Consider the following 22561-nt stretch of genomic DNA (forward strand, 5'->3'; position numbering starts at 1 on the left):
ATCTCGTTAGTGGTTAGCTAATGATAATATTTGTTAACTAATTCTTGTTAAATGAACTAGACTCATTTCTGGGCTGCTCTTAATGAATGTAGCAAGCTGGCTCAGGGCAATTCAAACCCACTTCCTGGGGTTGCCTAGGTCCTGCTCTCCCCCGCGCTTGGCTTTTGGGTCGCTAACCAGAGAAAGGCAGGAGTGCAAAGGGCCCTACTGCCCTGCCACAGGCAGGGAGGGGAAGGATGGTGCCTGCTGGAAGGAGTCTGTGGCAGGGGCAGATGCAGTAGGAACCAGAAGGCCGGGTACCCCCGTGGGAGCTGACTCGAGGTTGTGTGTGTAGCAAAGCAAAGTCCTGGCCCTTGTTGCCTCTCCCAAGGTCTGCACTTGGAGAACACCAGTTTTACAGCTGGTGGGCCCGGCCTTTGCTGCCGAGCCGCATTAGCCTCAGCAAGTGTGTTGTTCTGAACAGGCTTTGTCCAGCCTGTTGGGAGCAGGCTGGTGCTGGGAATCTAAACTGCACGTTCATCACCAAAGAAAATCCACATCTACAGAAGGTAAAATCAAGGAACTGGATGGAGGTCAGGGGGTGTCCTGTGCCCAGGCAATTCCCTGGAGATGGGGCAGGCCTGCCCCAGCCAGGCTGTGTGGGAAGAGTCCTGCCCCAGCTGCTAGCTCCTGCCCTTGACTACTGGGGGCTGACTTAAGTCTTGGATGTGACCAAATTGAAAGCAGAACTGACCCTCCCCACCCCCTCCCAGCCCTGCTTCTGGCCAGGGGCAGCTCAGCCCTCCCTGCGTTGCTGGTCTGTGCTTTCCCCGGGGGGGAGTAAGGGTGTGCAGCCCCTGCAGCTGGGGCCCTGTGCACTCACCTTGGGCCTGGAAGTGACCTGCTGGAAGCTGCCCAGGCCCGGGGACTGGAGGGGGAAGGGTATTAATGGACGTCTGGTGCCTTCTTCCTGAAAACAAACCGATACCCATCTGGCAGGGGCCGTGACAGACTGTGACTCACTGGGCAGGCTACTCAGCCAGCCCCACACCGGGCAGGGAAAGTCCCCATGGCTTTACAGGGCTGGCGCCCACACTCAGGCTGGCTGCAGGGTTACCAGCTAGTGGGGGCTCCCCACCCTGCCCAGGGTGCCAGACTAAGCACAGACCCACTGACCGGAGCCCAGGGCTTGGAAGGCAGGGCCTGGACCCACAGTGAGTTTTGGGGGTGGGGGAGTGAGGTTTGGTGGGCATAGGCCTGGAAAGCCAGGGGAGTGGGGGGAAGGGACGGTTGGGGGGGGAGATCCCAGTGGTGGGGTGTCACGGAGTCTCCGGGCGATGCTTTCAAACTGCTCCCCACAAAGCCAGTCAGGACTCTGGGGAGCCTCCTCTCCCTTGGAGCAGACTTGTTCAGGGCAAGAAGCTCACACGTCTTCACCTCCTGGGTCTGACCTTGGAGCATTCAGCATTCTCTGCCCCTCCGTGCGCTTCCCACAGCGAGTTGCCCCAGCGGGGTCCTGGGGGAGCCACCGGGTCCTGCACCCCCACTTTGCAGTCAGACGTGACTCTCAGCCAGCCAGTAAAACAGAGGTTTATTCGATGACAGGAACAGGGTCTAAAACAGAGCTTGTAGATACAGCGAACCGGACCCCTCGGCCGGGTCCATTCTGGGGGCAGTGAACCAGACCCCCCACGTCTGCACTTCACTCCTCGTCCCCAGCCAGCTCCAGATTAACAACCCCCTCCAGCCCCTCCTCTCTGCTCAGCCCCTTTCTCGGGCCAGGAGGTCACCTGATCCCTTTGTCTCCAACACCTTCAGCTGGTACCTTTGCAGAGGAGGGGCCCAGGCCATCAGTTGCTAGGAGACAGAGCATCAGGCATTTAGGGGCACTGGCCCTTTGCTCTGTAGAAGTCACACACCCTTATTCCACCACCTAGATACTTAAGAACTGCCATGGGGACACTGAGGCACCAACACAGTATTCAGAGAAAACATTAAGAACATTCCTAGTTCATCACATGGGGGAAGGAGGGTTGGGGAAGGGGAGAGATCGGGGGGCAGAGCACAGTGGTGGGGAGGGAGGGTTTGGGAAGGGGCCAGAGCCCAGTGGTGGAGAGGGAGGGTTGGGCAGGGGCCAGTAGAGTGGATGTCGGGGAGGCGGTGGCTGGAGGATAGCTGGGCCCAGCCAGTAAGCCTTGGAGTGAGGTGGGAGAAGCAATTTCCTGGCAATCCTCTGCAACCTCTTGCCCATGACTCTGTCTGGACTGTGCTCTGAGACCGCAGGGGGCAGCACCCAGGCAGGCCCAGCATGGATGCAGGGGAGCCCTCAGGGCTTCACAAGCGGCCTCCCCCATTCTCTGCGGGGGGAGACGCTGCCCCAGGCGCAGGGCCCAAGGCCAGTGGGGAGGACATCCTGCCTGCACTGCCTCTGCTCCTGCAGGCTGATGCTCTGGCACTGGGAGTGATGGGAGAGGGGCTGTTCGGGGAAAGCTGTGGGGTCCAGCCAGCTGGGGGTGGTGTTAAGTGCACAGGGCACCCAGGGCAAAACCGGCAGGTGCTTGGGGAGCAGGGCCCTGGGCTGAGTGGACAGAGCTCCTTGTGTGTGGGGGGCGAGAGGGGACCACAGGAGGGAACAGGAAACGCCTGAAGGTGGTTAGTGTTTTATTGGTGAAGACATAGAAGTTCTAGGTCAGAAACAAGCTGAAAATCTCCCTCTAGAAGCTCCAGGAAACACATGACAAAAACATATAGAAAACAGAACGACATCCCCCCCCTCCCCTGCCTAATGGCAATGGTGCCAGTGCAGGAGCAGGGGCTAGACATAATATGGCAGCTGAAGAAACAGCTCGCTTCAGCCCGACAAGGGCACAGAACTGTTTTTAACCCCGTACATTTTCTTTTAAAATGTCCATTTTGCAAAATGAAAATGACACCCAAGCATGGTCTATATGCCAGCATCTACAGGGCACCAACGGAACAGATAGTAGTAGCAACTGACTCTATATACACAACATTCATAAACCCACATTCAGCTTGTCTGCATAGCCTTGTAGGATCTCCACTAGGACTGGTAAAAGTATATTTTATGGTAAACAAATGACTGACAGGGAGTGGAAGGCCTGGGCAAAGAGACACTTACAGGAATGCTGTTCAGAATTAAGGTGGAGGGAAGGTTTTACGTGGAATAGAACAGTCTACAGCATGGACCATATTTACAGCCAGGGAGGAGTTTCTTCTGATCCCATACACAGCTACTCACTGACTTGGTTTCACGTGTGAGTTCCACTTTTGAAAACCTATCCCATGCCCTAAAACTCTTCCAAGCTACGTTGTCTATGGACGCGGAACACCAGGGTGTTGCTAGCCAGGGACAGAGTTCTCTGCGATATGTTAGTGGTTACACTTACTGCATTTATTTTATTAGAGGGATGAACACTGGGCCAGTAAGTAGTAAATGACTTTTCAGCTGGTAGTATCTGCAGTGGGAAAGAGCAGCTGGCCCCTCCTTGACCTACTGAACAGCTCACGTTAAGGAAGAAGTTTCTTAAATTCACAAGAGGAGAGACGGAATATAGAGCGCCTAATGCTTTGCTATATCCCCCTTCTTGAGGATGATTTGCCTTTGCCAGGGGGCTAGTTTTGTTTCATCATACCCAAGAGTCCTTAGTTTTTCTGACTGCGCTTTCTCCTTCTCCTCCTCCTCTCGCTTCAATTTTTCTTGCTCTTTTCTGTTTAGAAACAAAACAAACATGAGGGTGTTGGTTGCAAAGCTCAGTCGCCTGACACTGAACGGGTCGGTGTGGAGCGAGGGTATAAGCAAAGCACACAAGGCTGCTTTGCTTGGCCCTGCCGGGGTACAAAGGCCTGGCCAGAAATGAACGTACTAGGTTCTTAGGCTACTTGAGAAGTAAATGGAGAAGCAGGACTCACCGTTTTTGCTCTCTGTGAAAACAAGGACAAAGAAAATACAATTAGCTCCCAACAGCACAGCTATTGGGCAGCCGCCATCATGGCCCAGCTCAGGGACAACTCACCTTTCCTCTTCCATCTTCTTCCGCAGGATCTCTCGCCTCCAGGCTGGCATGGTGGCCAAGCGAGCTGCTTCTTCCTTCTCCTGTAAGACAGTAAAAGGCATCAAGGAGGCCCGTGAGCAGAGCTGGAGGGAGGGCAGCAGGGACAGGAGCGCAAGGCGGGAGGACACATCTCACCTACCAGCCCTATGGAGCTGGACCAGCCCAAGAAGCGAAGAAGGGAGACGGCAGGTCGATCGGGCAGGGCTGCCAAAGGGGGAGGGGGAATTCCTTGGCCCTCAGGTGGCCGTGTGGCGTCTGGGGGAGTGTTGACCCAAGAGGCTGCAGGCAAAGGCAGAGGTGCCGAGGGCAGGGGAGAACCCTGAGGACACGTGGAAGGTTACAAAGCACGGGCCGTTTCCCCCAAGAAAGGAGAGTGTGCAGCTCACCCCAGGGAACAGAGCAATGGAGCGCATGGTACCACCATTGCTCCGACGCAGTAAGCCCTGAGCAGGGAGTGGCTGTGGCTAGAGTCAGACAGCTCTGGGAGAGCCAGCACCCTCACCTGGCCAAAAGTCAGCAGAACTCTCCTCAGCTGAGCGGCTTGGCTGGAGAGGAGGGACCCTTGGGTAGCTCCTGGGACCCTGGGCTGGCCAGAGCTTAGCAGGGCAGTTATACAAGGGGCAGGAGCTCAATGCTGCACTTGTGCTGAAGGGCTGAAATTCCCAGGAGACTTCGTGCTGAGGGGGGTATGGGCTCCGCAGTCAGCGGAGGTTGCTGCCTAGAAGGAGCTGGAGGGTTGTTTGTACCAGTGCCGCCCTGCCTAGAGCCTGCCTAAGAGCAAAGTAGAAATGGCACGGCATGGCGGGGCAGACACATGCCCTGCTTCTGGCTAGCTACACCCCAGGCTCCTCTGCTGGCTGGGCACACCACATGGGCCTTTTCGCAAATAATCGCTCCAGTGTTCCCCGCACGCTCTCCATTGCTGTGTCCGCAGCCCCTCCGTCCAGCTTGCTAGGACAGTTCTCAGGCAGAGCTGGGGGCATCTCTCGGGACCATGGCAGGGGACGGGTTGTGTGACTCAGTGAACTCGCACCAGAGAACGAGCGGTGGAAGATTGCTGCAGGCCGGCGGATGGCTGAGCACAGCACTGCTTGGCAGGGAACTCACGCATGACCATGACCAAACTGGTCCAGCATAGGCAGTAGCCAGTGCAAGGTCCCCCGTGCTGTCCCCAGCACTCTGCCTCACCCTGCCCTGGAGAGCCCCTTCGAGATGGGAGAGCTTAGTTCAGCATCCTCCCTCTGGCAGCTTTGCCCATTAGTGCAAGCCCAGGGGATGCTGTTTCAGTGTTTCATGAGGGAATCGGACTAAAAGCACCAGCCTCCCCCGGGCCACCAAAGCGACAGCCAACAGGACCGTCTTTCAGCCTTTACTTCCAGAGCTAGATTTGAACGGGCAGGGCCGGGCCTGCTCTCCATCCCAGCAGTGTGATTGCAGAGTAACTTCACAGGATGGACTCCTGGCCCTTACACCTCAGTCTTCAGCCAAGCGCTAACGATGGGCGACCAGGATGGGACCTAGTGTGGGGGGCAGAGGCCTATGTCCCTGCAGCCGATCACTGATCCTCCAACCCAACCACTCCCCTAAGACTGAAAGAATGAACCAGGTCTGGTGTGGGACAAGCACATTTGGCTACAGGCAGACGGCTTGACCAACGGCTCTGGGACAGTCTGACAGCAAAGCAGGCTATCCCAGAGCTCTTGGGCAGGATTAACGCCACGTGGGACGTCCAGGTTAGGTTATGTGTCCTGACTAATCAACAGTGGCACACAGCAGAGGCAGCACCTGTGGAGTGAGCAAACCTTCCCGTAACTCCCCCTTTCCCAGGTTGCTTGACGGCTTCCGAGGAGCCGGTTCTCTAGCTTTGTAAAGAGATGCACACAGGACCCGTCCCTCGCCACTGAGTGCCTCTGCTTTCATGTACAGCAGGGGGAGACGAGGCCATGAGCTCTGGCCTGCACTAGCTCCTGCTTCCCGGGCAGTGTTGGGGCTGTGACTTGGCGGGACCCTCAGTAGCACGGCTCTGCTGCCGTCTAACGCCTGGCTTGGTTATGAAGAGCGACTCTCACGGGCTAGCTAAGAGTCTGTCAGCTCCTCTTGGTTGGCACGTCCCATGGGATCGAGCACTTGGATCATTCCTGGCTTGTGCTGGGGATGCTGGGTGAACAGCTCCTCTCGTGTCACAATGGGTTTTGGAACCCGGCACGGCAATAGACCAGGCCGTGAAATGTGACGATGATGGAGTTAGAGTCCAATACATCCTGCCCTGCCTGCTCAGAGCTGGGGGCAGCGTTCAGTCTGGTTCTGATGTCATCTGTGTGTCTCCATGAGACGGGGCCCAACCCTGCCACCCACCGAAACCACTGGCAGCAGGGCGTTTCCCCACACCCCAAGCCTGGCCCACTCTTCCCTGCTGTCTAGCTTGATTACTGGCCCATGGAAGCGTGAACCCTCAGGGCTCCTCCCTGGGTGGGAGCTCCAACAGCCCAGTGTTAGCAGAAGTGAGGCTTGTCAGACACCGGGCTGCCCGCACAATCTCCCACAGCTGGACCAAGCCATGCTCTCGGCACCAAGCCTACCTGCTGCTCGACAGTGCAAGAGCGACGGCCTGCAGGGCTTTCCTGCTGCTGGAAAAGGGCAGGGGTGCAGGCTTGCCTTGGCACACCAACAGCTACACCCCACCACCTTTTTCTGACTGTTTTGATGCTGCGGGCGCCACGCTGGGCATTGGGCTTCAGGCCACATTCACCAGGTCAAATATGCAGCTGGTAAGAGAGCTTACTGGCCCTATGCCTTGGGTGTTTGCAGGACACTGGGCTTAGAGCAGCCAGTGCCCCAAAGCAAGGTGTCGAGGGCACCAAATCCCATTGAAACAGCCTTGACACTCCCTTCTGAGAGCAGAGAGCTTTATTCCTTCAGCGTCACAAGCAGTGTTAGGGAAGATGCAAAGTGCGCGCACACACACCCTCCCCGCATTGTAAAGCAAACCTCATTTCCAAATGTCTATACAGCAAACACTCTGGTCCTATCTCCAGTCCAAGCAATGCACATTCCACTAGGGCAAGCAACAGACTTGGGAATCTTCAACGAACAGCGTGGCCCAAGTGGTCTGTAGTTTGAAAGCACACAGCATCAGAGGGAATTCTCCACACGGCTTTAACATGCTACAGAATTGCTAATCTGGTTACAAAACCATGCACTGTGAGACCAATTAGTACAGCACTCAGCATGTGCTCAGTATGGACCCAGGGCACTGTGGCGCGTTCCTCCACTTCGCCAGAGGAAGGATGGAGCTGCTCATACCAGGTCCTACTCCCAAATAACTGGCTCCCCCGCTACAGGAAACATTTAGCTAAAGAAGTGTCTGTAAAATGCAGAAAACTGGAGACAGCTTGTGTCACTGTAGGTTTGTCAGGGATTAACTCTTCCTCCAGCTAATGCAGGACTACCACAAATGTACACTCTGCTCGAGAGGAAAATCCACGGACCACCGCCTACAGAAACCGCAACAGCCACAGCTTCATGGGACACCTGGTTACAGCCGCATCCTGGTCAGTTCAGCCAGCAGGGAGCATCAGCTACGCAAGAAGCTTCACTTGAGAAAGAAGATGACTCTGTTGAGACTGTCCATGTAGGGAAATCAGGATTAAACAAAACAACGCAGACTCTGGGACTAATCCTGCCACCTTTATGCAAACCAAACTGCCGTTGAGGTCACTGGTGCTGCTGAAGCCCATGGGAGTTCTGCCTGAGTAACGACAGCAGGATTAGGGCCCCTCTGACACTACTTACATGAACATTAAATTGTTTCTATTCAGAGTCCCTAGATTGCACAGTAGAATCCTGTACTGGGTGCAGCCAGGGAATATGTGCTTCTTTTTTTTGTTTTATAGCGCTTCACCTAGACATCATATAAACTGATTACAGGTCTCTCCCCCAAGGTTTGTCTTGGTCTCAGACAGCTGTTGGAGCTCAGTTCACCTTGGAAATACAGTGGGTCCCTTAAGTAATTAACTTAGCCAAAGCAGCCCTTGTCAAGTACTTTGGTGCCAGCGCACGTTGGATTGTCCTCTGCTGTCCCTGGAGCTGCTTCTCAGCCAGCAATTCCCTCTATGAGGTGGCCGAACAGCCCGCCTCAAAGAGGATGCAATTGCCTTTCCCTGCGACTTGTGAGCCATGTGGGGTGAGGGTGCGGATGCCCCCGCCTGCTTCTAACACAGCATGTGCTGGGCACCGCTTGGGGAGAGCTCAGAGATCAAACATCTCTGCCTCTTTCTCTTTCCAGAAGGAGAAGCTACGGTCTATATAGCGACAAATGTCCTCATTACTGAACTCGCCTAGCTCGGAGACCAGCTGGATAGAGCTCTCCCTGCTCTTAGGGGCAGGGGCTTGGCCCAGTTCATCGGGCGCTGATGTGGGCTGTGGGACATCACTGACTAAGCTCTGGGAGGATTCCTGATGGAACAGCTGTGGAGGCTGGCTTCCTGCTGGGAGCTCTGTTTCCACTGCAGCTGCTTGCTCTGGCTCCAGGCTGTCCCCAAAGAACTCCTGTTTGAGATCTTCGAAGCCATCCAGCCAGTGCCGCTTCCCTTTCTCAATCTCCTCCATCACCACCTTGTGGAACTGGCGGATGAGCTCCCAGCTGTGGCTGCCCAGCCGGTCAAACATCTCGTAGCACAGAAGGTGCCGGAACTTCCTCTCCTCGCGGCTCATGCTCATCTCCAGGAGCTGGAAGTAGCCCAGCATGAAGAGGTCCAGCGTCAGGCTGTCGTACTCCACTGGGGAGCCACAGACGTGTGGCAGGAAGTGCTCAGGCCAGTACAACATGTTGGTGCGGCTCAGACGGCAGATCTGCCGCGTCGGGACCTGGCTGATGATGCTTCTCCAGTGGGCAATTAGCTTCCCCACCACCTGCCTTTGTTTCATGAAGTACAAGAGCCGGTCATCCTCGCTGGGTTTCTTCCCAGTCGCCATGGGGCCTGGGGCACTGCTATATGCCTTGGGCTCCTTGCTGAATTCTGAGTCAAGCCTTTCGGCGAGACCCATTTTCCTCTTGGGACGAGTGTGGCTAACCGACTCGGTGAACGTCCACTTCTTCCAGTGCTCCAGGAAGAGGTAGACGATCCTCTCCTTCCGCATGTCGATGTAATCCTGCACGCAGCTCAGCTCCGTCTGCACGGGGAGGCTTCTGGTCAGGTGGTCGGGGCTGAACCGGGCCTCCCCGAAAGGCTCTGTGGCTGCACTCTGTGCCTCTGTGTCCCTGGAGGGCCGGGGCCCTGCTTCGCAGTAGGGGAAGGGAGCGTGCTCTAGCGTACTGGGACGCTCTGTGCCATCTGCTGCAGCATCTTCGCTTAGGGCATTGAACAGATCGCTGCTCGTTACATAATCCTCCTCCAGGATGGGCTCTCGACTGTAGCTATATGGCATGGTTCCCACAGGCAGGGACCTCTTCCGCTTGTACACCCTGCTGGACACAGCCTCCGGCAGCTGGCACAGCATGTGCAACTCATAATTGGCCTTCAGGTTCCTCACCGACACACCATATTGCATGATCTCCTTCTCCACCTCCTCCCGAGTGCAGCTGAAGGACTGAGATCTCCCGATGTTAGCAGGGCCCTCTTTTAGTGCTGCTGCCTCGGGCAAGGTGCTCGCAGCCTGGCCCGTGTGCTCGGACGTGTCAGGGCTCACCATGTCTGCCAGGTTGACTGCTTTGCCCCCAAGCATAGCCAGGAGGATGGCCATGCTCTTTAGGAGAGTGGAGATCTTGCTGCACCAGGCCGGGAGGTCATCGGCTCGGCCTTGCATGCGCTTGGGGTTTGCCGTGAAATGTTCCTTTGCCAAGGCGGCAGAGAGCGGCAGGAGCTGCTGCATTTCATGCTCTAGCTGTTCCAGCTCCGTCTCCACTTTCTGAACTTTGTGCATCACTTGGAGGCTCTCGATTTGCTTCTCAATGCGGATTATGTCCTCCTCAGTCATCAGCTGCCCGAAGGGTCCCAGAATGCCATTGTGTGCATGGGAATACCTCCAGCCTTCATGATTGTAGTAACTCCCGGTCCCAAGCTAAGGCAAGGGGAAAAAACATCTTCCTCAGGACAGAGCTCCACATGGCCCTTTCTCTGCACACGCTCTGGACTTTACATGTCCTTAGTGGTGTAATGGCAATGGACAGGCTGGAAATACTGAGCACAAGGAGAGGGCAGGAGAGTGTAGACAAAGGCAGACGATACAAAGCAAGTGGAGTGAGGCAATGAGGCTGGAGGAGAGAGCCTCACTGTTTGCATCGCGCACGCTCTGCTGGAGAGAGAACTTTGCTAAGAATATGTTGTTGCCAGTCCCTGATCGAAGGATACAGCAGCAGATGCTTCCAGGAACCGCTCATTCATTACACCACTGAATGACCATGTAAGACATTTAAACCTGCAGTATCATCTCCATATGAAATGGGAGAGTTGAGGGGTTTGGTTTTGTTTATAAACCTCCCCTGGGTCCTCCTTTTAAAGTAGAAAATGGCAGCTCTGTTCCAATGGCCAGCTTGGGCAATCATTAGTTTGGATGGAGTGGGCACCCTCAACCAGCTGTTAATAGCTGATACGTGATGGCACTTTCAGCTCATGCGACAGGCATAGCTCATAGTCGATAGCCCCACGTGTGCTAAATACTGCAGTTTAAATGCATTTCAGAGTTGACCAGAGCACCTCAAAGAGCTCAGACTCATGCAGAATGCTTCAATTCATGCAGAACTCTCCACAGCACACACAAAAATCTTAACGGGTCAAACGTTTCTGAAGGGAAGCCAAGTCCTCTGTGTGACCAAGGCACACATTGCACGTCCAGAAGGAAAATAATTGGGGACTGGGCTTCGGCCCTAACAAACTGCGTCTAAAAGAAAATCTAAGCCCAGAAAACAACGGGAGAAATAAGACTTCTCAAGCTGAGAGCTCCAGTAATTCCTCTGCACCCCCAAATTACTGACTATTAGGGTCACTTTCTAACGGCGCTGAGATGGCCTGGGTGAAGGGATTGCACAGCGGCAGGCTTTTATGGTAGGTTTTAATGGGGCTTATGGTTTTCTTTAGACTTAATCCTCCACAACTGACCATTTACCCAGATGTAAGAGCCCTGCAAGGGGTAGGCTGCTCCAGCCAAATGGAGCCGACATCAGAACTGCAGAGATCCACTGGAGCAGGAACCGGAGGAAGGACAGCTCCCCATCAGCGTTGTTTTACTCTCAGCAAAACAAATCACTGCTGAGCAGGACCTGTCGAATTCCCAAGGCAGCCGGAAGAGGCCTCTGCGCAGCCACGGCACAACCAGCCCGAGCCCTGCCGAGAAAGGCTAGCAGACCGTTCTGGCTACTGCCCCGGATGTGAGCTCACTCTATTCCAGAGTACAGCTGGCATGGTGTGACGAACTGGGAGTGTTCTTAATGTTTGCTCTGAATACTGTGCTGGTGCTTCAGTGTCCCCATGGCAGTTCTTAAGTATCTGGCAGAGCAAGGGCCAGTGCACCTAAATGCCTGACACTCTGTCTCCTAGCAACTGATGGCCTGGGCCCCTCCTCTGCAAAGGTGCCAGCTGAAGGTGTTGGAGACAAAGAGATCAGGTGACCTCCTGGCCCGGGAAAGGAGCTGAGCAGAGAGGAGGGGCTGGAGGGGGCTGTTAGTCTGGAGCTGGCTGAGGGCAGACGTGGGGGTCTGGTTCACTGCCCCCCAGAATGGACCCGGCCGAGGGGTCCTGTTCTCTGTACCTACAAGCTCTGTTTTAGACCCTGTTCCTGTCATTGAATCAACCTCTGTTTTACTGGCTGGCTGAGAGTCACGTCTGACTGCAAAGTGGGGGTGCAGGACCCTGTGGCTTTCCCAGGACCCCGCTGGGGCAGGCTCGCTGTGGGAAGCGCACGGAGAGGCAGAGGATGCTGAATGCTCCAAGGAGAGACCCAGGAGGTGAAGACGTGTGAACTTCTTGCCCTGGGGACAGTCTGCTCCAAGGGAGAGGAGGCTCCCCAAAGTCCTGACTGGCTTGGTGGGGAGCAGTTCCAGAGCATCACCCAGGGACTCCGTGACACATGGCTGTTGCCAAGTCACGAGCCCCTTACCCAGCAGGCTGTGGCAGCTCCTACAGCAGTGCTAGGGGCTGAGCCTTGGTCTTGGTTATCCTCCCCCGAGCCCTTTCAATTAATAAAAAGCTTCCTGCTGCATCAGTCGTGGCTGAGATTTTTCCAAGCCCACTAGCTGCACTAACCCCCATTAACCTGGCTGGTAGCTGTGTGTGGGAAACTGATCAATTGTCTGGTCAGCTTCAGAAATCTCTGCCCAGCCTTCTTCTTCAGACACCACACGGAGCAAGGCAATGCATGCTTTGCCATGGCAGGGGGAGCCATGTGGTGTGAGTCAGTACAGACGCTGTGGGTTACAAATCCTTACCACATTTCGATGGGAATATCACTGCAGTGGAGGGAGGGGCCCAGCCCCCCAGGGGTCTGTCCAGCTAAGGCAGATGTTCATTTGGTTGTGGGGAAGGTTCTTTCATCTTGCCAGGAGGCATATTGCTGCTCATGCTACCAGCTGGACTCCTCCAGACAGACCCACTCTGTGACTGGGTCTCTCTTAGGGTCTGGAACTGTGTCCATCACATCACCATTGTACCTGAGCACCTTCCATGTTAATGAGAAAATCAGGAGACGATGCTGTGAAAAATCCACCACGTCTGCAAAGGTCTTAAATACGGTTTGACCTTGATGCTTCCCCTGGCCTCCCTGCCCAGTCTGTTTACCCACCTTGCTCTGCATTTGGTTTCTACAACAAGCCCAGGCTGACGTGAGAGCAAGTGTCTCTGCAGGGCTGAAAGCAGCCACTTGCTTGCCTCTGCTCTTGGACAAAGGTGTCACCCAGACTGCATGGTCCTTCCGCTTGGGGCTGTCTCTCATACTAACATGCCCTGAGCTGCGAGTGGCTCCTACGTGGCTCCTCTCTGGTTCTCCAGGACATGCTAGCCAGCCTGGCCTTCCATGGATCTTGTCTCTGCAGCTCTTGGGGAACCACACTCAAGAAGCAGCTTAGCAAAGATTGAACTCTGGGATGGCTTGTGGCCTTGGCTTGCCTCTGGGGAGGTTTTGCATCACAAAGCTTTCCTCCTGCTGTAGGCTGCCTTGGCTGTCTGGCAGGACCGGAGTCTGTCTGGGTGTGTCAGTCGTGAGTGCTAGTGTGGCTGCTTTGGCCCTAGCACAGCAGGGTGTGCATGAATACACACAGGCTGTGCTGCACAAGTGCACCTCGGCCTCCTGCTGTCGCATGGAGCCTCACTGACATACTCACCGAGCAGTTCCCCCCGGTGTGAACCAGGATGGCATGACCCATCCCTTCATGGGCACTTGAACCTAACTGCAATCCTTGGGCCGCTCAACAGAGCAGGTGGGAGCCTCCCCTCTCATTTCTGGGGGTGGGGGAGCCAGGCCATCAAGTCAGACACGCTTCCCCTGACGCCAGCACTCTCTGACGAACGCCCTAAGCAAGTGGACGTGCTGGCGCGCCAGCCTGCAGCTGCTTTCTGGGCAATGCTGAGTTTCTGCAAGTGAAAAACTCTGAACTCTTGCCTATTGGCCCAGGGGAAATCGGGGGTTAAATAGGGGGTTTATGGGTTAGACGCTGGGCTGTCTGCTTCTCCTGTAGCCTTTGAGATAAAATTGCAGGCTCTGTTGGATGCCCGACTCTACTAGCTGGTCCCGTGTAATAACTCCTGCTTGTTCAGCATTATCAACACCAGGAGCTGCTGCCTGGACCCAACCTGAGCTGCACCAAGCCTTGATGATTGCCTCTCCCATAATGCACTTCGCCGGCTGGGAGGGATGAGGGGGTTTTCCTCTACCTGTCCCGGAGACCCAAATCCTGCCCTGTGCAGCCCAGCTGGCCAAGGCTCGCTGGTTCCTTGTTCCCCGTCCCCCTTTCAGAGCCGCCGGGTCCAACCCAAGGGCGGTTAGAGTGGCTGCCTCAGGCCCCTCTTACGGCCTTGGCTCCCTCACAGCACACGGCAGAGGATGGTCACAGCACACCACACTGCAGCACTTGGAGGGCTGCCCTCCCTCTTACCTTGCGCTTTTCCTCTTCCTCTTCCTGAATCTTCATCTGCAGCTTCCGCACCATCACCTGCCTCTTCCACTCAGGGATGGGCCGTCCCTGCTCGTCGTGGGTGGGGATCAGGGCTTCGATGTCCAGCTGGCTGGGCTGCACCAAGCCCATGAGCGGCGAGTTGCCATTGACGACTGGCTCGGCGGAGCTGGTGGCCCTGAGGACAGAGGCTGCGTCGGGCGTGGTTGGTGGGGTCAGCGTCCTCGTGGGGGGCAGGGAGGAAGCTGCAGTCTCTAGCTGGATGGCAGAAAGAGGAGAGAGCTTTAGTTCAGGGCGTGGTGTGACATGAGGGAGATGCTATGTGAGAAGGCACTCGCTCAGAGAGAAGCTATCCAGGACCCCTCTGCCACATGCTGGCAGTGCTTAATTTGTGCCAGGCCTTGCTGGGGCTGAGTTCTGGTGCCTCCAGACCTGGCAGTTCAGAGCCCGGCACCTCTGGGCCGGGCAGTTCAGAGCCCCAGCACATCTGGGACGGGCAGTTCAGATCCTGGCACCTCCGGGCCGGGCAGTTCAGAGCCCCAGCACATCTGGGACGGGCAGTTCAGATCCTGGCACCTCCGGGCCGGGCAGTTCAGAGCCCCGGCACATCTGGGCCGGGCAGTTCAGAGCCCCAGCACCTCCGGGCTGGGCAGTTCAGAGCCCCAGCACCTCTGGGCCTGGCAGTTCAGATCCCTGGCACCTCCGGGCCTGTTGCATAGGTTATGAAAGTTAAAAAATGCTTGAGTCCTGGCACCTCTGTCATTGCAAAGTAAGTCCTGTGTGTAGGACATTCTGCGCTGGGGGCCCGGCCCCTGAAGCCCTGGGGACCGAGACCCTTCCTCCAGGTGTCTGAGCCATTTCAGAGAAGGGCTGAGCTTTGCCATTCTCCTCCCCTTGCCCAGCATCTGTTGTATGGGCTTTGGGGCAGCGCCTGCCTCTCACTAGGTGCTTGTACAGTGCCTGGCACTGCGGATCCTGGGGCCTTGGGGTGCAGAGTGAGACACAGAACTGAATTTGACAGGAGGGCTCAACACAGCCCAGGGAAAGGACCCTCTTTCCTGTCAGATCCATTGAACCTGTACAGGTGGGAGCCTCACAGCAGCCCTGCCTCTGGGGGGCCAAGCTGGCTCTGGGGTGCTTTGGGGACTCCCCACCCCAGTGGTCCCTAGGAGGGCTGGTGGCCCTGTTTGGACAGCTGCTCATGGCTGGGGTGAGCCCGCCTTCATTGCTAGTGCTCTGCAGGGGGACAGTGACTGGCGGCATCCCCGGGGGGAAGGTTACATTGACTCCTGGCCAGAGCGCTCTGTGTGGAGCAGGCTCAGGTGTTGTGGGGGGAAGGCCTGCCATTGCCTGGGTTTTAGTGCTGGAGTACACAGCCCGTCCAGGGACGATCGCTGCCCACGGCTCTCCAGGGCTCCATGGGCCCCTGGGATTACTGGGAGCAGTGGCTGTCTCCTGTGGAAAGTGCTCCCCTGCCTGGGCTCCCAGCCCCCATCCCCGCCAGCTCCCTGCTTACAGCACAAAGCGGATCATGCTAAATTTTGCTGAGGATTCCAGCTTGTTGTGACAATTGCAGCCAATCAAATTTGCCGCACTTAATTATAAAGTTAATCTGGTTCCTAACCCAACTCCCTCCCCCCCGGCAGAGACAATTGGCTGAGCGAGGCCCGAGTGGAGCGGGGCCAGGCAGTCACCTACATTGGCCCCCGTCGGGCCGCTGCCTGAGAAGACAGTGGTGAGGCCTTTGCTCTGCGGAGTCGGCTTGAGGCTCTTCCCAGCCTTGATCTCTGCCAGCAGCTCGGAGTTGTCACCGGTTGGGGACATCATATTGAACGACTTGGAACCTGGCAGGAGGAAGAGGGGATGTGGTGAGCAAACTCACAGGAAACTCACCCCAGGCCTGGCCCTCCAGAGCCCCGAGCCAGGGGATGTGGCCTCAAACTGCACCTTGGAGCTCAGCAGCTTCTGGCCACTTTGAACTGGGGGAGAGTCAGGGGCTATGTGGGCAGCTTCTCTGCAGGCCTGCTACTGCGGCTGAGCTCCCCTGCAGCAGGATGGGGGAGAGGCATTGCCCACGCAGGCAGCTCCCAAGCACCTGAGGCATTAGAGGTCAAAACCCACCCTGAAAGTGAGAGGCGGTGGGCGTAGGTCCCAGAGCACAGAGCTGCTGCATTCTGCCTGCTGATGGACCGCAGGGGCCAGCTTGCAACAGCTGAGGCCGGGTGACACGGGGGCGGCCCATCTGGAAGAACTAGGTAAAGCCCCCGGCCACAATCAGCTGGGAGGGAAGTCACTCTCTGATCCGTCTGAAATCACCTGGGGAATCTGCCCACCCTGGACTCTGAACCTGGGGATGAATCTCCATCTACTCTCAGCCAGCTCCTGCAGCTGCTTCACCTACGCCTGCCTCTGGCTAAGCTTAGCACCTAGTGCCAGCTGGGCCCAAGCTCCCCGCACCATGGAGCTGAGATGGTGCCAAGTGGGCTGTGGGGGGCAGAGGGCTCAGGAGTCTCATCCATGCCGGGTCCTCAGGAGGGGATTAGCTTTGCATGGGGGGTGGGCATGGCAAAGCCAGGCAGTGCCCTGCTGCCCCAGCATCATCCTGCTCTTGGGGCCTAGGGCTCTTCTGGCCAAGTGGGGCGATGGTTCCCCCAACTGCCTCCTCCAATGTTACTGCCCCACACTGCAGACGACTCCCTGTTGCTCCAAAATGACCTCAAGCCCCAGCTGGGCCAGCCCCCAGGAGTGACCTCCGAACACCTGCCTTTGGGGTGGTCGGTTGGGGTATCCCTCCCCCCTCCCCAGGTATGAACAGGGGCTCGCTCATGAATTCCTTTCCTTGGCTGTCCCTACTACCAACACACTGTTCCTCGGAAATGCAGCTGATTCTACTCCCAGTGCTACATCCAAATTACTCAGCAGACAAGAAAAATGAACTTTAAAAAGATGCTTACATGTAGTTAAAGCACAGCACAGCGGGGTCCTGAACACAACAATACAAATCATGCAAGATACAGCTTAATTTGCTAACATCTCTACAGCACTCGGGGCTCTCGGAGCAGCCCGCCCCCAGAGGGATATCCACAGGGGCAAAATCCCCTCTCGCCCTAGCTAAATCCTAACTTCCTGGACCCAAAACAAGCGCAGCTCCAGACAATTACTGGGTGGGAAGGGCCCTCACTGCTGTACACTGGACTCAGTGCCTGGAAGTCTACAAGCCTTTCCAGTATCAAAAAACACAAAGCAGGAAACCAGGCGGCACCGCCTCCTCCAGGGTCCAAAATCCACCGAGTCGCCAACGGGCTGAGTGGGGAAAGAGGAAATGAATGGAAGGAGCAGGCTGGGTGCTGCCCTTTGGACCCAGAGCTCTTTCTGTGTGTCATGCGCTAATCCTACAGAGCCCACGGAAACACCAGCATCTCCACCGGTGCAGCACCCTCCAGCCTGCTCAGCAGATCTGCACACCCTGGAAATCGTTCGACAGCCCTGCTGCCTTTGTGGTGGCAGGATTGCCCTGTCCTGACCAGTCGCTTCTGAAATGAAGCCTCAACAGTAACTCTGCAGCCAAAGTGAAAGCCGTACTGGCTAAGAATAAAACTGAGCACACTCACGTGGGAAGTCAGGAAATGGACCCAGCCTGGCAGCCAAGGCAGCCCGGTTCCTCATGGCCCCACGAGCACTGAGCTCTGCTAGCAGCTGGCTAAGTGAGGGGCTTCTCCTTTGCCAGCAGCGCTGCTGTGCCACTAAGCCCATGCCACGCGCCCAATCCCTCACTGCCAACCCCGTACTTGCCTTCCATGTGTGAAGCAACAGTCAGGTAAGGTTAAGAAGGAATAAAGCCGGCAGCTGTGGGGTCAGAACAAGGTCAGCCAGGTAAGCCCAACTTTCTAGTGCTCTTGAGCTTCACTGAACAATGAAATCCAGTCTGAGCGCAGCCCTGCCGGGGCCAGGCTAGCCCAGAGGAGAGCAGGGCCACCTGATGCCTGAAGATGCCTGTCCGGTCGGTTGCTGGCGGTCCCTACAGAGCTACTTTCCCCTTCCTGTGTGCAGTCAGCCCCCACAAAGCAAACCTGCAGCACACACGGGAGATGAGTTTGCCCTGTTTCTATAGGACGTTCTGATCATCAAACGTATCAGCAGTACCTGGTCCTGCTGCTCTTGCAGGCAAAGCATTAGATACAGCTTAATTAGCTAACATCTCCACAGCACTTGGAAGCACTAATTTCTGTGCGAGCTAGGAATTCTTTCTGCTCTTTGCAAAGACTTGCCCTGTTTCGCTTTGTCTACAGCGATGCATATTATGCAGCCCCAATGCTCCAGTCCAGCCACCAGCTCGAGAAAACTTGCCGGCCCTTTTACCCACCATAGGTCCTGTGCCATGTGAGTGGCGTTCCTAATGAGGCGCTATGTTGCAAGGAGGCAGAGTGCTTCCTCTGCTGTCCTTCTGCCAGAGCGAATGAATGGGCTGAAGAGCTTTTCCTTTTTGGCTGAGGCTGCGCAAGGGCACAAAAGGCTGTTTGGCATTAATGGCCCACTTGGGAAAATGAATCGTCGTTAAGCATCTGTTGTGCCCCCCAAATCCTCCTCAGTGGTAATAAGACCAAACTTTGAACGGCTGCCAAATTGTAAACAGTAATAAGCTGTTGATGGCAAAAGACATGATGGTATTCACGTGTCCAGCTAATGCTGGCCATATGAACACGCACAAAGGCCCCACTGTGCAGTCTGCAGGAGATTCGTCTTTGCGCTTTCAGGGGTTTCCTAAGGAGCCAGGACCCGAACTAGCCCAGATGCTGTTGCTCTTCTTGATGCAGCTCAGCATGTGAGAGCTGCGCCAGGCACCACCGTCAGATTCACACACTGACCGCGCTGGCTGCACGGAGCTCCCCGCCCTGGGGCCAGCTGTTACTTTGCAATGGCAATAAAAGGGACAGTCACGCTTATTTCCTCACCTGCCAGGCTGACCCTGCCGCCATAGTGCCTGCACTGCAACACGACCTGGATTGTGGCCCCATGCTGCTACCAGCATCCAAACTACCGAGGCTGACAGCGCATTCAGGGAGCGGTTTTCCCTGGGTGTCAAAGGCAGTTTTAACACTGATTTCAAGGGGCGCAGAGTTGGGCTAAACCCAACTCTGCCTGTCCCTCCTAAGGGTGTGCATGTCTGTCCTGCTCGCTCTCAGCTGGGGCCTTGGTTTGATGTGTTTCAATGGTGCAAATACTTGTGTTTGGCTAAAACAAACCATGTCCCCTGCCATTTACTCCCCTCCCACCCATGGACCCTTCCTGGGCCTGGCTAGCTCAGGGGAAGGGGACTTGTACAAACTCTCAGTGTGGGGCCAAGGTGACTGCCTGGCCCATTCAGGCTGGACATGGGACAGTGAGTGCCCAGTTCAGAGCTCACCTCCCTGCCCCCAGAGATGGGATGTGCAGACATATTGCAAAGGGGTCCTGCAGGCCCATTGCAAACACCTGTGGAGCAGGTTTGCTCTGCCCTGGGGCGCCCCCAACCTGTGCAGCCCTAGAGGAGTGTTAAACTGTGGAGTGTGGTGGGGAGACCCTCACAACAGGGCCGAGTCAATTAGCACAACTGGGGCCCCTGTTGGGGTGCCCACAGCATGGGCCCTGCAGCCTCCTCCTCGTGCCTTGCCAGGGTGGGCACTGGGTCGGGGGGGCCAGGCGCTCTGCACAGCCCTGGCTGGCCCCGTCCTGCTGCCCCAGCCAGTGCTGCCAACCATCGAGTGCCCCCACTGCCAACTGTTACTTTGGAAAGGGAGCATGGTGGTGCAGCCCAGGGTAATGGTGGGGGAGAACAGAGCCGACCCCGCCACACCCCTTTGTCACCTGGGGAGGGACCAACTTCCACCAGCGTCCGGACCCCAAGTCCCACCCAGGCGGCAAGGAGCCGGTCTCTGCGCAGCACACAGTGAGCTTGTTAGCCAGCCAAAGGGAGTTTAATAAATGCGGGTCTTGCCAACCCCACAGCCCCCAGGCATCGGAGAGCCCAGAAACCCTCCTGCCCCAGAGCACTGCTGCACCAGCCGGCTCCTGCTTGATGAATGTCCATGCTGCTTTCGACATGTCATTTGCTTTCTCTGGATGTGTCAGCACCCTGACCTCGCTCATCCTGGCAGCACATCACTTCAGCCAGTGCAGAGTTAGAGCCAGCAGTCCCCACCGCGGCCAGCCAGGGCCTACACCTTCCCGAAGTGATAAAATAGCAGCTCCTGGGACACAGCGATCAGCCCCCACCCACCGCAAAGCAGGACAAATTAACCAGCCAGCACACGGTCACCCACTGCCAAAAAACACACAAACTATCTCTCCTAGCAACCCCAGGCCTGCCCGTGAGTTGCTTTGGGTTTGTACGAGCCAAGCGCTGGCTGCATCGAGGGCTCTTCCCTCCAGATGAGCAGCTCAGTCGCCCCGAGGACGGCGATAGCAGCCATGAATCAAAGCACGACTGACCCCCTCCATGTGGTGCCCTGGAGCACCAGGCTGCTGTTACAACAGAGCAGCCTCTGGCGCTAGGCAGATATTCCCTGCTTGCTGCTGCTCCAGCTTTTTGGGGTCCCAGTGTTTCCTGGAACAACTGAACTCCCACAGCCAAGCCAGTGTGTGTGTGTGTGTGTGTGTGAGCCCACTGCCAGTGATGTGAACATGGCATGCGCCTAACACACGCCTTGCACCTCTGAGCCCAGGGCAAAGCTGTGGGCTAGGAAGTAAACAGCCCCACTGCTGCTGATTAAACACAATTATTTTCATCTGGACTCCCGGGCCCAGTCCTGCTAAGTCTCCTTGATGGAACCTGCCATGCCAGGGAGGGGGCTATGGTGGGAGTTGGAAGGGACGGTGCCAGGCACGGGACTTTCTCTGGCGCACTGCACATCTGCTCATAGTAGCAAGGCTGGACACTTTAACGCCAGCTCAGTGCCAATCAAGCCTAATATGGCAGGAGCATGTGTCTGTGTGTATGGTGTGAGGGGTCCTGACCCTGCCTGTCTCCTGCTGGATGGCAGGGGGTTAGTCACCTGGTCCCCCAGAACAGAAAACATGGTATTACCAGGGGGCTTGTGGGACTAACAGCCTCATGGTAGGTGCAGTCCGTTTCCCAAGGTGCTGAGGCCAGCTGCTCATGCCAGCATGGTTCTGTGGTGCACTGCCAGTTACCCTGGCAGAGGCACTGCCCCTGGAGCCCTTTACCTGGCAGCAGGTACCTAACACACTAACAGTAAAATGGACACTGTCCTCAATGGCCCATGAATTGTAGAGCACAGCCAGGGCTGCGGTCAGCCCTGGTTCCTGGAGTGGGGCTGTATCCAAAGGGGCCGGGGAAGACATTCACGGCCAGAATGAGAAACACTCTGCTCTTTGGCCTCTGAGGAGAACCTCCCCCCTGCCCCGAACTAGCGGTGACTCCTGCCAGCAGCACCAGACAGGCCAGTTTCACAGCAGAGGGGATGCTACTCAGCGTTCTGCACCCACTTCACTGGCTCTTTGGGCACCCAAGGTCCCTGCAGCGACCTGGGAGAAGCAGGCACATGACAAATACCCTGCCGGTGAGTAAGCAGGTCCTCAGTCAGACCCAGCTTGCAGCTGTTCGTGAGACAGAGCCTGGAAAATTGGCTCCGGCATTTTCCTTTTAAAGAGCAGATTAATCTGGAGGTATCAGCTCAGTGCATCTTGTCAGAGCTCCCCTCCATCCGGCCTGTAAGCTCCTCGGCACTGGGACCGGATCTGCTCACATGCACTGTGCACATGGGGCTGGGTATGTGCCCAGTGCTGCCCCACTGAAACCTTTCCCATTCACGACACTGGGAGGATCAAACCCCACATAATGGTCCTACCCAAACCAATGCCTGTCATTGGTGGCCAAACTTGATGCCTCCCTATGAATGTAGGAGCCTCGCTTTATGCACAGGGGCTTGAAGCGTAGCTGATATTTGTCAGGCAGTAGAGTCAGGCAGTAACTGTACATGCAGAGTTAGAGGGAAGGGCTGGGTCACCAGTTAGGTACAACTATCCATCTGTTACAGGAAACACTTCTAGAATGGCACCAAAAGTGGGAACTGTTCCATAGGGTTTCTAACCCTCCATTATTATTACATAGACAGTGCTATGAAATTCTATAGGGTGGCTAAAAACAAGCCTGGAGAAATGATCTAATTCCTTATTAAATGCTACGGGATTTCAGAGCAATTTCAAGAGAAACCTAGTCTTGACGGGGTCTGTCTGCAATACTAGTATGGACCTGCACAGGCAGGATAACCCCCTGTAGCCACAGCTCATGCTCCCCCGTGGAGTCTCACCAGCTCATGGGACAGGCAGCAAAAGAGCCCCTTGGAGTCCTAAACCTTGTGCAGAGGCAGCTGGACAGTCCGAGCACTAGGTGGTAATGCCGTTAGCA

General features: G+C 56.2%; 1 protein-coding gene across 1 annotated transcript in view; it reads right to left on the reverse strand.

The window, feature by feature from the left end:
• The window catches only part of ESPN (espin), a 153109-nt gene that overhangs the window by 68022 nt on the left and 62526 nt on the right, over positions 1 to 22561 (reverse strand). The window contains exons 10-14 of the mRNA XM_050931619.1: positions 15853 to 15998; positions 14137 to 14412; positions 4014 to 4093; positions 3910 to 3921; positions 1913 to 3707 (exon numbers count right to left, since the gene is read on the reverse strand). Of these exons, the coding sequence (XP_050787576.1) occupies positions 3560 to 3707; positions 3910 to 3921; positions 4014 to 4093; positions 14137 to 14412; positions 15853 to 15998 (662 nt within the window). The 3' untranslated portion in view covers positions 1913 to 3559. The remainder of the gene's footprint in view (positions 1 to 1912; positions 3708 to 3909; positions 3922 to 4013; positions 4094 to 14136; positions 14413 to 15852; positions 15999 to 22561) is intronic.

Source organism: Gopherus flavomarginatus, chromosome 21 (genome assembly GCF_025201925.1).
Source record: "Gopherus flavomarginatus isolate rGopFla2 chromosome 21, rGopFla2.mat.asm, whole genome shotgun sequence".
Lineage (NCBI taxonomy): Eukaryota > Metazoa > Chordata > Testudines > Testudinidae > Gopherus > Gopherus flavomarginatus.